The following is a 15,721-nucleotide window of genomic DNA, read 5'->3' as shown; positions in this document are numbered from 1 at the left end:
AAAAAAAAAAAAATAAAAAAAAATAAACTCAGCAACAAGCTATGAAGGAACCTACATAACCTTATAAAGGGTAGCTACAAAAAAACCTACAGTTAATAATCATACTTAATGGTAAAAAACTGAATTTTTGGCCCTGATATTGGGATCAAGGCATGCCCACACTCATCATTTCTATTCAACATTGAACTGAAAATCTTAGGACAACAGAGTAAGAACTATTTTTAGGTGATAATGACTACTTACATGAAATAAGTAGATTTAGCAATCCCTTAGCATACACAGTCAGTGTACAAAACTCAAGCACTGGCAACTTATACCAGCATTAAACAATCTAAAATAAAATTTTATATCTATATATTACCAATGAACAGTCTAAAAATAAATATCATTTAAAACCATCAATAACATCAAATACTTAGAAATAAACTTAATGAAGGATTCAGAAGACTTCTATGCTGAAAACTATAAAACCCCACTGAAAGAAATTAACGATCTAAATAGTTGCAGAAATATACCATGGTCACAGATAAGGAGGCTCAATATTGTTAAGACGTCAATTCTCCTCAAATTAATTTAGAGTCAATTTGATTCCAGATAAAATTCTAGTAGGATTTTTTGTAAAAAAAATCACAAACTGATTATAAAATATACAAATGCAAATGACCAAGAAGAACCAAAGTAATTTTAAAAAGGAAAATTGAAGGAATTATACTACCTAACCTGAAGACTTACTACAAAAGCTACAGTAATAAAGATAGTATGGGTTTGCTGAAAGGATAATGTATTAACTATATTTTCTTACCTTCCTTTTTTTTTTTTTTTGAGACAAAGTTTCACTCTGTCACCCAGGGCAGAGTGCCATGGTATCATCATAGCTCACAGCAACCTCAAACTCTTGTGCTCAAGTGATCCTCCTGCTTCAGCCTCCTGAGTAGCTGGGACTACAGGTACCCACCATGGTGTCCAGCTAGTTTTTCTATTTTTAGTAGAGATGGGCTCTTGCTCTTGCACAGGCTGCTCTTGAACTAGTGAGCTTAAGCAATCCTCCTGCCTCAGCCTCCCACAGTGATAAGATTATAGGTTTGAGCCACTGCACCAACTTTCTGTATTCTAGATGTTCTGGATCTGGGGCTTAACTGATCCTGGAAAGATTGCCCCTCTCAGGGATAGCTAATTCCTAGAGATTGCAAATAACTTGACTTTGAGCACGCCTTTCCGATTTAAACCAATTCATACACAGCCCCTACCCACAACTACCTCCTTTATTGAGCTCTCACCAGCTGAGCCCTGCTCTTAAACCTGCCTAGCCTGTATATAGTGCTTTATTCATTCCTTCCCACAAAACCACAGTGAAGGCTCTGATCAGTGTTTTCCTCTCACTCCTACCTCCTGACTGATCCTAATGCTTTCCATGTGGCCCTAAATAGTGTGGTATTCCCTATTCATTCTTAGGAACTGTAAGTAACAAACTACCTTTTCAACAGCAGTTGTCTGCTGATCTGTTGGCTTTAGCATACCTGAATAATAATAACACCTCCCTTTTAAAATAGATAGAAAAATAGGTTAATTGAACAGAAAAGAGAGCCCCCAAATAGGCTCACATATGTAAAGTCAATTGATTTTGATAAACATGCCAAGGAAATCAAATAGGAAAAAGAAAATCTCTTCAACAAATATTTCTGGAATAACTAGATATTATTAGTATTGAAAAAATGGAACATCAATCCTATTAGACAAAAAATGGATCATAGAGCTAAACCGAAAATGATAAAACTTATTTTAAAAACGAGAAAATACGCTCGGCGCCTATAGCTCAACCGGCTAAGGCGCCAGCCACGTACACCTAAGGTGGCGGGTTCGAATCCCCAGCCCGGACCCACCAAACAACAATAATGGCTGCAACCAAAAAATAGCCGGGAGTTGTGGCGGGCGCCTGTGGTCCCAGCTACTTGGGAGGCAGAGGCAGGAGACTCGCTTGAGCCCAGGAGTTGGAGGTTGCTATGAGCTGTAATGCCATGGCACTCTACCCAGGGGGACAGCTTGAGGCTCTGTCTCAAAAAAAAAAAAAAAAAAAAAAAAAAAGAGAAAATATTTGTGACCTTGCAACAGGCAAAGATTTCTTAAGCATAAAAGAAAAACTACTAACAACAAAAAAGATGATAAATTAAGCTTTATGAAAATTAAATGTTTGTTCTTGGATAGGCACTGGTAAGAAAATAAAATTGCAAGCCATAGATTAGAAGAAAATATTAGCATACATATATATGGCAAGGGAGTTGTATCCAGCAAATATATTAAAGCTCAATAACAAGAAGACAAATGAACCAATAAAAAATGGGCAAGATATTGAATAGACATCTTACAAAAATATGAAAATGATATGTAAGCACATCATTACTCTCATCACAGGAAGACAATTTAAAATCACAATGAGATAACATTACGCATTCAGTCTAACAGCAAAAACTAAAGTGATTGATGATAACTGGCATTGGTGACGATGTGGAACAACAGTAATTTTCATGTATTTCTGTTAGGAATGTAAGATGGTAAGATGTAATTACCTAATTCAGATAGTTTGGCAATTTCATATAAAGGTAAGTATATACTCATTAAATGACCCAGCAATTTCAATCCTAGGTTTTTATCCAAGATAAATGTAAACAGATGTTCACACAAAGACATACCAGGATATTCATCACAACTTTATTCATAATAGCTAAATATCCACTTATCATCAATAGGTGTATAGATCTACAAATTGCAATATATTCATATCATGAAGTACTATCCAGCATCCAAAGGAAAAAAACTAGTGATGTACTCAATAACACGAATGAATTGCAAAATCATTATGCTGAGTGAACGATGTCAGATTCAAAGTGTACACACAGTATGATCCATTTATATGAAACCCTAATAAAGACAAGTCTAATCTCTAGTGATAAAAAGCAAGTCAGTTGTTTCCTGAGGTCAAACTGGTGATGAGTATTGACACAAGGGGCTTGAGGGAGCATTCTCTGTGATGGAATGTTATATATCATTACTTCCATGTCCCCATTTCCCTGGGTCACATTCACTCACCTGAACTACTCTGGTGTGGGGCTCCCTCTTCCAACATCCATGGCTCCTCTCCTTGCTCCAACTTGAATATGACCTCTGGTTTGGGAACTTCAAACCCTATTAAAAAGACATGATAGAGAATTGGGAAAGTAACAAGAGTTCATTGAGAACAGAATATTCACAGAGGTGAAAAAGAACTGAAGAATCTCAGACGGATCAAGGAAGATACCATTGCATACCTCAGATGCTCCAAAAAGTCTCAGCAGCTGAGAATGCAAACACCCTCACAGAGGTGTTGTATTAATTAGTGCTACTGCAACAAAGTACCAAAAACTGGGTGGCTTCAAACAACACCAATTTATTGTCTCACATTTCTAGTAGTCTGAAATCAAGGTGTCAGCAAGGCTACACTCTCTCTGACAGATCTAGGATAGAGTTCCTTGGCTTATAAAGGCTCCAGTGACATAGCCACCTTCTCCTTGAGTGTCCTCACATTGTCTTCTCTTTATACATACTTGTAGAACCATCACCCTAATCTTTACCTGGCATCCTCCCTCTGTGCATGTCTCTGAGTCCAAATGGCACTTTCTACATGGATAGGTGTCATATTAGAGTCCACCCTAATGACTTCATTTTAGCTTGATTACTTCTGTAAAGACTATTTCCAACTAAGGTCACATGCTGATGTACTAGGGGTTAGGATTTCCCTTTTAGGGGAAGATACAATTCAACTCAAAAGAGTCTACCATCTAACCCCTCAAAATTCATGTCCTTCACACATGCAAAATAAATTCACTCAGTATCAAGTCAAAACTCACATCTAACTAAACATTTTCAACCAAATATCTCAAATCCCATCATCTAAATCATCCAAACCAGTTAGGGGTGCGGCTTGGGGTATGAGTCATCCTGGGTAAAAATTCCTCTCCATCTGTGAATATGTGAAATCAGACAAGTTATCTCCTTCCAAAATACAATGGTGGGACAGGAATAGGATAGATATGCCCATTTCTGAAAGGGAGAAATCGGCATTAAAAAAAGATCATGGGTCCTAAGTAAGAAAATCTAGCAGGGAAAATTTCATTAGGTCCTAAGGCTTGAGAATAATCTTCATTGGCTCCAAGTTCTGTCCTCTGAACCCATAAGAGTGGCGGTGCTGTCCTGTCAGCCCTGCACTAGGAAAGACACCCTTCATTATTACCCTTAATGGTGCACTAGCAAAAATTTTGCTTCCCATCCCCATAACCTTATGCTCCACTACTCTAGAGGTCTTAATTCCAAAGGAAAGAATGAGTCATATCAAAAGTACACTGGGACCAAGGTGTACTCACACCTATAATCCAGAGGCCAAGGCAGGAATATCACTTGAGCCAGGAGTTTGAAACTAGCCTGAGCAAGAGCGAGGCCCCATCTCTACAAAAAATAGAAAAATTAGCCAGGTGTAGTGGTACACACATGTAGTTCCAGCTACTCAAGAGGCTGAGGCAAGAGGATCCCTAGAGACTAGCAATTTGAGGTTGCTATGATAAAGGCACTGCACTGTAGCCAGGGTAAGAGAACTAGACTCTGTCACTCACACACACACACACACACACATACACACACACACAAACACACAAGTACACTGACGGCAAAGCTAGAATTTGCTTTTCTTTCCACTGAAATGACAAAGTTTTCTTGGATTATTGATCTGATCTTAGTAAAAGATTGTAAAAGTTTTTCCTTACCTTTTAAGTAATCTGCCTAGGAAATAGGATTTTGTGTATTATAAGAATAATTTCCTGTGCTAATCTTTATTGTGTCCTTCACTATTTAAGAGAGCTAAAACTTTCTACTTTTAAAATAATTAATGTTTTTCATTTTTTATTCAGTTATTTGTACATAGATCATAAATACCACACCTATGTTTTTCATTTCTGATAACTTTATCTTCCCCAAATCAAATCTTCCACAAAATCGTGATCTCAAATTGACCTAGAGTTTTTTCAGAGAGCTCCTAGAAAATCTCAAAGTATTTGTTTTGTTTTGTTTTTTACCTTACATAAAGGGAAATATTAAAAATATTTCAGGGCCAAATGTGGTGGCTCATACCTGTAATCCCAGCACTTTGGGAGGCCAAGGCAAGAGGACCACTTGAGGCCAGGAGTTCGAGACCACCCTGGACAACACGGCAAGACCCTAACTCTCCAAAAAATAAATAATTAGCTAGTCATGGTGGCACAGACCTGTAGTCCTAACTACTTAGGAGGCTGAGGTGGGAGGATTGCAAACCACCAAACTCTACCCTGAGCAAGAGAACAATTCCCTGTCTTAAAAAAACTAATTTTAAAATGAAAAGTAAACTAGGCTCGGCGCCTGTGGCTCAAGTGGCAAAGGCGCCGGCGACATACACCCAAGGTGGCGGGTTCGAATCCAGCCCAGGCCCGCCAAATAACAATGATGGCTGCAACCAAAAAATAGCCAGGCGTTGTGGCGGGCGCCTGTGGTCCCAGCTACTTGGGAGGCAGAGGCAGGAGACTCGCTCGAGCCCAGGAGTTGGAGGTTGCTGTGAGCTGTGATGTCACGGCACTCTACCCAGGGGGACAGCTTGAGGCTCTGTCTCAAAAAAAAAGAAAAGTAAACTAAATTTTAAAAACCTTAGTTTATTTGATATGTTGAATTGCATGAAAAGGCACTGTCCAATAGGAAGGGATGCTTAATCTTACTTAAATTACACGTGTATAGGTAAATATGTAAGTTTTTCAAAAATTATACAAAGCTCATAGAAATCTGTCATTTCTATCAACCCTCAATGTTTGTGATAAGCCCTCATATAATTTTATCAGTCATAATTTTGATTATTATTTTAAAATGCTGATGCTACAAAAATAAATTTTCTTGTCAAATGAACTTCTCATCAGATGTTTGACCATGGCCATTTTAACTTATCATTCATAGATAAATTTTTGTTTTATTCTAATTTTTCTCTGAATGTGTTTGCAATGAGCTACAGGTTAGAATTCTTCACAATGGTATCACTTGAATAACTTTGCAACTACATCACTGGACTGAGTAAGGATTTCCAAATCTCCAATGGAGAAGCTGATGTGTTCATAAAACTGCTAACCCAAGTTAAAGCAGAATTAAGAATTAATTACTTATTAATTAGGGACTGAATGAACTGACAAAGGATTATATGGGGTTTGTTTGGAACAATTGTTTAATGTTCTATTTTCCAGACACAAGGAATCTCTTTTCTTTTTCTCTTAAGCTCCCTTTACTATCCTTTTGTAAACAGAAATGAAACATTTATCTTTTCTCCCTGCCTGATCCCTCCAGAATTCAGAAAATCTTATTTGAGAGTGCTCTTATTTTCATGGCAATATAATTATTGGCATATGTTCAGTAAGAATCTGTTCTGCTTCTAACAGGTCATAATTGGAAACACTGGTTATATAACCAAGACTTGACTGGGATGTCATATTTTCAGACATGACCAGATGGTTTTAAAGAACTAAGATTGACTTTATGGAGCCAATACCTATAAAGAAAGAAACTGGCTTGGTACCTGGCTTATACAGTTCTCAGCCTTACAGATGAGTAAGAAAGGTCACTTTCTGCAAGAAGAGAGGAATTCATCCAAACCTCAAGGGAAGAGGAATCTGAAGTCTGGTGGTTGAGCTTCCTAGCCTCAAGAGGTTTTTAAAAGTCTAAGATTCCCAAGGCTAGGTGCAACGGCTCACATCTGCAATCCTAGCACTCTAGAAGGCAGAGGCAGGTAGATGGCTTGAGCTCAGGAGTTTGAGAGTAGCCTGAGCAAGAGTGAGAGCCTGTCTACTTAAATAGAAACATTAGCCAGGTGTTGTAGCAGGCACCTGTAAGCCCAGCTACTTGGGAGGCTGAGCCAAGAGGATCACTTGACTCTAAGACAGGCGTCCTCAAACTACGGCCCATGGGCCACATGCAGCCCACCTAGGACATTTATCCAGCCCACTGGATGTTTTTGCTGCCACTGCCTGTCCTGCTTAGCAGCCAACTCGTCCCGACGAGGGCCGACAGTCTGGCCCTCCAATGGTCTGAGGGACAGTGAACTGGCCCCCTGTTTAAAAAGTTTGAGGACCCCTGCTCTAAGAGTTTGAGGTTGCTATGAGCTATGACTCCATGGGACTCTACCCAGGCCAACAAAGTGAGACTCTGTCTCAAAAAATAAAAATAAAATAAAATAAAACAAAATAATAAAATATAAAACAAAAGAAAATAAATAAAATGTAAAATAAAAGTCTAAGATTCCTTACCAAAAGTTCTAGCAAAGCAAACTCCACAAGGCCTATGCAGTCAATTACCATTCTTGCTGCACTTAACGTAAATAATCAGGCAAATCTAATGAGACCAGACTTACATTGTAAACAGGAATAATCTTATGTTGGTTATCTTTGAACAAAGAAAAAGGGGTTACTCTGGAGAGAAATTTTGTGTTTCAATGGAATGCTATAGCACACCCTTGTGGATTACAACCTGTAAACTACACTAGATCAATTCTAGTTTCCTCTAATATGGGGCTATAACTCTCCAAACTAACATTTCCAATTTTTCTCCCACTCTCCTGACTTGGCATCTTTGAGAACTAAGCTGCCTTTCTGGATGCCCTATAAGCTAAAGCTGGATTTGATAGAAACTTCAAAGAAATCAGCACAAGTGATCATGTACAGCTTCATTCCTGCTTCCGTGAGCCAATCAGAAAGTGCACAGGAACACCTGATGCCATCAGCAGCAATTCAAACTGTAAACCAGGAAATCTGTCAGACTGCTGCTGCCATCCTCTACCATCTAAAGATGCTTTGACCCCAGCATTTACAACAGTGGTTCTCAACCTTCCTAAAGCTGTGACCCACAGTTCCTTATGTTGTGGTGACCCCCAACCATAAAATTATTTTTGTTGCTACTTCATAATTGTAATTTTGCTACTGTTATGAATCATAATGTGAATATCTGATATGCAGGATGACCCCTGTGAAAGGGTCATTCGACCCCCAGAGGGGTTGTGACCCATAGGTTGAGAACCACTGATCTACAATCTTCTTGACTGGCTGCTCTCTGGACTCAAAAATGAAGTTTCCAAACATTAATCTTTGTTTTTCTTTTCTTTTCACAGAAATCCCATTCATTAAATGCCTGTTTGCTAGAAACATCTAGCAAATGTCCTCTACTACCAAGTCTCAGAAGATGGTTCAACTGATCCATAATGAACAAAAGGTGACTGAATGAGAAATTAGACTTACATTTTTCACAGGCAAAAACAGTGTTTCTTCTTTCTTAAACAAGAAGAGGAACAAAATAAAGAGGCTTTCCTTGCCCGAGCTTTAGTCAGGTTCTTCTGCGTCCTCTTCCCAACTAGGACTCCAGCTTTGCATGGCCCAATTTTATCAAGAATTCTGTTAAATCAATTCAGCCAGATCCCCCAACCTTGGCATTGATCCCTCTCAATATCTGATCAGGTTCCTCATCCTGAACCAGCCCTCAGGTGATGTCTGATCCCTCTAGCCTGTCTTTAGCAGGAATCCTATTAAGTCAGTTTAGCCAGAATCCCCCTTAGCCCACTGTTCCTCTCAGTTATTTTCTAGCCACTGACCCCCACCCTGCCCCTTGGCTGTAGATTCCCACTTGTTCATGTTATATTTGGAATTGAGCCCAGTTCTACACTGAGGTCTCTATTCCCCTACTCTAAAAGTTTTAGATAAAATCTGCTTTTATAGTTTTAATTACTATCAAGCTCTGGTTTTCTCTGACACAGGAATGAAGGTTTGGTTCTCCCCACCAGGTAAAGAACTACGTGTATGACCAGTTAAGGTGCTTGCTGAGAGAGTGGAAGAAGAAATTCTGCCTATGACTGCAGTGTAAAAACCTTGCTTCAGTTTTCTGCTGGCCTGCCCTGTGGATTTCAGACTCGCCATCCTCCATAATTGGGTGATTCAATTCCTTAAATCAATCTCTCTCTCTCTCTCTTTCAATAGAGACTATATTTCCTATATCCTATTGATTCCATTTCTCAAGAGAATCCTAATACCAAGATTTTGGTGCCAAGAGGGGTTTTAGAGGAACAGAATCTTAAGTCTGAGTTTTCTGAACTGGTTCTAGGATTTCTGTAATTGATTTTCTAATTAGAATAGATTTCAAGACACTAAAAACTCCATTTTCAATAGTAAAGAGAGTACTGGCTTGAACAGACCTATGGTGTTAACTAGTTAATCACAGTATTCCTAGAAGTGAAATAGATAGGAAGCCTCTAAATTCTCACTTGATCTGTAAAATCAGAAAACTTCCAGGTTAACTGTGAAAGTCTAACTCGAATCATAAAAGGAGAGGACGATGCCCCCTCCATCAATTCCCAGATTTGAGCCAGCTTACAGACCTAGAACCCCTTGAATGAAAGGAGGCCAGGTCCTCTTGAGAACGGATCATGGTATGCTACCAAAATTTATACTGGTAATTCGTTTCCCAGCCTTCCCCAAAGGGACCTATGGCCTTTTATCAGATAATTGTGCTTTAGGAAAAAAGAAATAATCAGACATTTGGGGAATTACTGGATACTGGCTCTGGGCCGACACTAATTCCAAGAGACCCAAAACACTACTGTGAGTCACCAATCAGAGTAGACATTTACAGAAATGAAGTGATTAATGGAGTTTTAGCTCAGGTCCATCTCACAGTAGGGCCAGTGGGTCCCTGAATCCAACCCGTGCTTACTTCCCCAGTTCCTGAATACGGAATTAGAACAGGCATACTCAGAAGCTGGCAGAATTCCCATATTAATTCCCTGACCTATAAAGTGAGGGCTGTAACAGTAGGAAAGGCCAAGTAGAAGCCACTAGACCTACCTCCACCTAGGAAAATATATAAACCCAAAGCAACACCAAAATCCTGGAGAGATGGAAGAGACCAGTGCCACCATCAGGGACTTGAAGGATGCAGGGGTGTGGATTCCTTCCTCATCCCCATTCAACTTGCCTATCTGGCCTGTGCCGAAAACAGGTGAGTTTTGAAGAATGACAATGTATTATCAGAAGCTGAACCAGGGGTTCACTCTAATTGCAGTTGCTCTTCTAGATGTGGTTTCATTGCTTGAGCAAATTAACACATTCCCTAGTACTTGGTATGCTTCTTTTTGTGATACCAATGCTTATACCTTCACTGTTCTACTTCAGGGGTATACAATTCCTCTGCCATAGGTTAGAATTTAGTCTACAGGGACCTGTAATTGTCTTCCCCTTCCACAAGATATTACTGGTCCAAGTCATTAAGGATATTGTGCTGTATGAACCTAGTGAACAAGAAACAGCAACTACTCTAGACTATGGGCAAGACATTTACATATCAGATGGTGGGAAATAAGTCTGACAACAATGTAAGGGCCTTCCACCACAGGGAGATTTCCAGAAGCCCAGTGGTGTAAGACATGTTAAGCTCTCCCTTCTAAGATGAAGGATAAGTTTCTGTATTTGTCCTTTCATAAAAGCAAAAGAGAGATACCCTTCTGAACCTCTTTGGATTTCAGAAGCAACACATTCCTCACTTGGGTGTACTACTCTGGCCCATTTACAAAATGATCCCCAAAGCAGCCAGTTTTGAGTGGGGTGCAGAACAAGACAGTGTCCTGCAACAAGTCCAGGCTGCTCTGGCACTTGGGCCATTTGATCCAGCCCATCACTTCAATGGTGCTTAAAGTGCCAGCGGCAGACAGAGATGCTATTTGAAGCCTTCACTAGTCCTCTCTAGGTGACCTACAGCACAGATCATTAGGATGAGGGAGCAAAGCCCTGCCATCCTCTGCAGATAACTACTATCCTTTTGAGAAAGAACTTTAGGCTGCTGTTGGGCCTGAATTTACTCACCTGCTGAATTTAAGCATATTAGTTAGTAGAAGAGAAGAAACTTAAAAAGGATTCCCTCAGTAACAGCAAGTAAACAGGACTGAATCTCTGTCCCACAGTGGGGCCCCAAAAAGGTAGTATACAGAAAACCCGATCCCCAGTGCTGCTAATAGCTAAAGTCCTGATTGAGGCCCAGCCTGTGGATGGTGGTAGCAGTTCCTGGTACACTGGGCCTAGGCATTACTGGAGTTGTGTTGCTTGAGAATGTAGCCCAAAGTGGGTGGCAAACTCCATATCTAAGGCTAAATGCCAGCACAAATTAACAAGTACCATAAGGGAGACCTGGAAAGAACTTTAAGAGAGACAGTTCAAGAGTATATGAAACTGGCCTGATGCCTGTAGCACAGTGGTTACAGTGCCAGCCACATACACCAAGGGTGGCGGGTTCAAATCTGGCCTAGGACAGCTAAACAACAATGACATCTGCAACAAAAAATAGCCAGGTGTTGTGGTGGGCAGTTGTAGTCCCAGCTACTTGGGAGGCAGAGACAAGAGAATTGCTTAAGCCCAAGAGTTTGAAGTTGCTGTGAGCTATGACGCCATAGCACTCTACTGAGGGCGACATAGTGAGACTGTCTCAAAAAAGAAAAAAAGAGCATATGAAACTGTTAACAGGTATAACCTCAGATCAGACATGGCAACCTAATACCTTTGGCCCTGGGAGGTAGCACTGGCCCCTCAACTCAGGAAACAAAAGAAGCCCTGCCTTTCGAAACTCAGGAGGCAGTGGCTCCCCCATCTCCCCAGGCTTTGTCCTCAGGGACTCAGGTAGCAGCTGCAGCCATACTGGCCTCTGAACCACCCTTGAAGTCATTCTTGACTTTTCTTGAAGGATAACAATAACTCATGTTCACAATCAAATAGCTTTACGGCACCGGCCACATACACGGGAGCTGGCAGTTTCAAACTCAGCCCCGGCCTGCTAAATAACAACGACAACTGCAACAACAACAACAACAACAACTCCCAGCTACTTGGGAGGCTGAGGCAAGAGAATTGCTTAAGCCCAAGCAATGAGGTTGCTGTGAGCTATGACGCCATGGCACTCTACCCAGGGTGACATAGTGAGACTCTGTCTCAAAAAAAAAAAAAAAAAAAAAGAATCCCAGAAGTCTAACCACCTTCCTTTATTCTCTCCCATCTCCATCTCCTTCAGCCAACCTGGAAGTGTTTCTACTGAGACATTTGATTCAAGCCACAATGACACACCTAATCTCTTTAGTGATCAGTTGTCCAGACACACCCTTGATGTTCTTCCCAGAGTACACTTTGTCAACTTTTGCACTACAGACTGTTTTCCAAACCTTCAAGTTCTAGTATCTTTAATAATTCCTTTTTCAACGTATTTCTTCCCTCTCACATTTTACTATAAGCAACAAGGAGAAATCCAGCTGTGCTCTCAAACACTGCTTAGAAATATCCTCAGCCAGGCCGGGTGCAGTGGCTCACACCTGTAATTCTAGTACTCTGGGAGGCCAAGGCAGGTGGATTGCCTGAGCTCACAGGTTGGAGAGCAGCCTAAGCAAGAGTGAGACCCCATATCTAAAAATAGCCGGCATTGTGGCAGGCACCTGTAGTCCCAGCTACCTGAGAGGCTGAAGCAAGAGGACTGCTCAAGCCGAAGGGTCTGACGTTGCTGTGAGCTATGATGTCACAGCACTCTACCCAGGGTAACAGAGTGAGATTCTATCTCAAAAAAAAAAAAAATCTCCCCAGCTAAAACTTCAAATTTGTCAGTTACAAGATCTACTTTTCACTCAACAGAACACAATTCTGCCACATTCTCTAGTAGCTTATAACAAGAATTGCTTTTCCTCCAGTTTACAATAATATGCTCCTCATTTCCATCTGAGACCTCAAAGCATCTCAAAACGCAGCCTCTACCCATTACCCAATTCCAAAGCCTACTTTCATGTTTTTTTAGATGTTTGTCACAGCAACACCCCATTTCCAAGTATAGAGATCTATATTAGCTTTCTAGGTCTTCTTAACAAAGTGCCATAAATTGGGAATCTTAGAATGGCAAAAATTTATTGTCTCACAGTTCTGGAGGCTAGAACTCCAAAACCAAGGTGTCAACAGGACCATGTTCTCTTTGAAAGTACCAGGGAAGAAACTATTCCAGGCCTCTCTGCTAGTTTCTGGTGGCCTTAGGTGTTTTTTGGCTTATAGATAAATCAAACATTTCACATGCCATCTCTTCCCTTTGTGTCTTCACATCATCTTCCATCTGTGTGTGTGTGTCCAAAATTCCCCTTTTTGCCAGGATACAATTTATACTGGATTAAGGCTCACCCTAATGACCCTGTTTTAGCTTGATTACTTCCAAATAAGGTCATATTCTAGGTACTAGGGGTTAGGACTTCAACATACTTTATTTGAGGGATACAACTGAACCTATAACAGGCTCCTCAAAACTTCACAGGTTGGCTGTGCTTACCAACTGAGAGCAGGTGGCTGTAGTTCTCCAGCATTACATCCTGGTATAGGCGTCTTTGAGTAGAGTCCAGCTGCTGCCACTCCTCCTGGCTGAAGTCCACAGTCACATCCTCAAATGACACTGGTACCTGTAACAACAGAATCCTGTTCAAGGCAACATGATCAACACTAGAGGATGGAAGAAGACAGATAGGAAGTTGTTTTTAATTATTTTTAATCATAATATACCATATGATATACCTATTTAATGTCTAGTTTTACACATCTATTTATCTATATATAATGCTATGCAGAGGCCAGGCATGGTGGCTCACGCCTGTAATCCTAGCACTCTGGGAACCCAAGGTTAGTGGATAGCTTGAGTTCACGGGTTCAAGACCAGCCTGAGCAAAAAGCGAGTCTCCATCTCTACTAAAAGTAGAAAAATTAAGGCAAGAGGACTGCTTGAGCCCAAGAGTTGGAGGTTGCTGTGAGCTATGATGCCACAGCACTCTACCCAGTGTGACAGCTTGAGATTCTATACCAATAAATAAAAATAAAAAATATATAATGCTATGCAGAATATAAATGCTAATCACAAATTTATGCTATTCATTACATATGACACCTAGTTTTTCATTTTAAAAAATAATTTTATGGCTCGGTGTCTGTGGCTCAAGTGGCTAGGGCGCCAGCCAAGTGCACCTGAGGTGGTGGGTTCAGATCCAGCCCGGGCCCTCCAGACAACGACGATGGCTGCAACCAAAAAGTGGCCAGGCCAAGTTGTGGTGGGCGCCTGTGGTCCCAGCTACTTGGGAGGCTGAGGCAGGAGACTCACTTGAGCCCAGGAGTTGGAGGCTGCTGTGAGCTGTGCTGCCACGGCACTCTACCCAGGACAGCTTGAGGCTCTATCTCAAAAAAAAAAATAATAAAATAAAATAAAAATAATTTTATATAGGATTTGACCTTGATCCTATTTTGTCTGCTCAATTTTATTGGAAATTTGGGTTCTATAACTTTTAAAAGGAAGCATGTATATGTTCCCCCCCATTTTTAAGCTTCATATAATGCCCTCTAACAATGCTTTCATTTACCCTTTTAAAATGCAGCCATTTTCTCTTGATGCCTTTTTATGTTCATTTCTAATTTAATTCCATGGTGGTCACAAAATATACTCTGTATGATTTCAACATATGGTCTACCAGTCCAGATGCAGTGGCTCATGCTTATAGTCCTAGCGCTCTAAGAGGCTGAGGCAGAAGGATCCCTTGAGCTTAGGAGTTTGAGACCAGTCTGAGCAACAGTGAAAGCCGATCTCTACTAAAAAAAAATAAATAAAAATAAAAAGAAGGAAGGAAGAAAGGAAGGAAGGAAGGAGGGAGGGAGGGAAGAAGGTAGGAAGAGAAGGAGGGAGGGAAGGAAGGAAAGGAAGAAAGGAAAAAAGAAAGAAAAGAAAGAAAAATTAGTTGGCTATTGTGGCAGATTCCTGTAGTCCCAGCTACTCACCAGGCTGAGGCAAGAGGATGGCTTGAGCCCAGGAGTTTGAGGTTGCTATTGGGCAACAGTGAGACTCTGTCTCAAACAAACAAAACAACATACGGTTTATCTAAGAGAATGGTCCATATTTCCCTGAAAAGAATGTATATTTGATGGTTGGTGAGTGTAATATTCTATAATATATAAATCAAGTGGTCAAATCTCATTAAGGATCTCTGCAGAAAGTCATTTGGTTCTTCGGTGGTTTTTGCAAGGGTATCTGAAGTCAATTTGCACCAGCACCTGGAATTGCCGCAGTTCCATTTTCAATTTCACATTGTTTTTCTTGGCCAAGAACACACTAAGTCGTCTCCAAGTTCGATACATTCAGCAAACAATGGCAAGGGCGAGCCACCAGAAACAAACACCTGATTTTCATGATAAATATGGTAATGCTGTATTAGCTAGTGGAGCCACTTTCTGTATTACTGTATGGACATAGGCAGTGACACAAATTGGAATAGAATGGAACCTGTCCCCGGTTGGCAGAGTCACCCCAAAGGAATGGAGAGATCAGTAATCATCCCAGCTGGTGTAATACTGAATTGTTTCAGAACCAACTCATAACTGATGCCAAGTAAAAGCACTGTGTACCTATTAAAATATGGCATTATTGAAATAAAGTACATTTGAAACCTTCAAAATATATATCTATAAATCAAGTGGGTTGAATGTTCCTGACATCTCCTATTGCCTCACCAAATTGTTTTCCACTTGTTCATTCACGTATTTGTCAATACTTTGGTAAAAACTGACAAGATGTTAAAGTTTATGTGACTATGAAAAGAACCTAGAAT

At 40.4% G+C, this 15,721-nt stretch overlaps 1 protein-coding gene and 1 pseudogene across 1 annotated transcript in view; one reads left to right on the top strand and one right to left on the bottom strand.

Moving 5' to 3' along the window:
* ZNF81 (zinc finger protein 81) overlaps positions 1-14,581 on the bottom strand; it is a 26,582-nt gene extending 12,001 nt beyond the window's left edge. Inside the window, exons 1-3 of the mRNA XM_023519035.1 lie at positions 14,564-14,581; positions 13,411-13,537; positions 3,085-3,180 (exon numbers count right to left, since the gene is read on the bottom strand). Of these exons, the coding sequence (XP_023374803.1) occupies positions 3,085-3,180; positions 13,411-13,537; positions 14,564-14,581 (241 nt within the window). The remainder of the gene's footprint in view (positions 1-3,084; positions 3,181-13,410; positions 13,538-14,563) is intronic.
* Positions 14,582-15,513, top strand: LOC111728375 (annotated as a pseudogene).
* Positions 15,514-15,721: the final 208 nt, after the last annotated feature.

Source organism: Otolemur garnettii, unplaced genomic scaffold (assembly GCF_000181295.1).
Source record: "Otolemur garnettii isolate 467f Iridium unplaced genomic scaffold, OtoGar3 scaffold00153, whole genome shotgun sequence".
Taxonomy (NCBI): Eukaryota; Metazoa; Chordata; class Mammalia; order Primates; family Galagidae; genus Otolemur; species Otolemur garnettii.
Note: the sequence above shows the minus strand (reverse complement) of the source record. Positions and strands in the feature narration are given on the sequence as shown.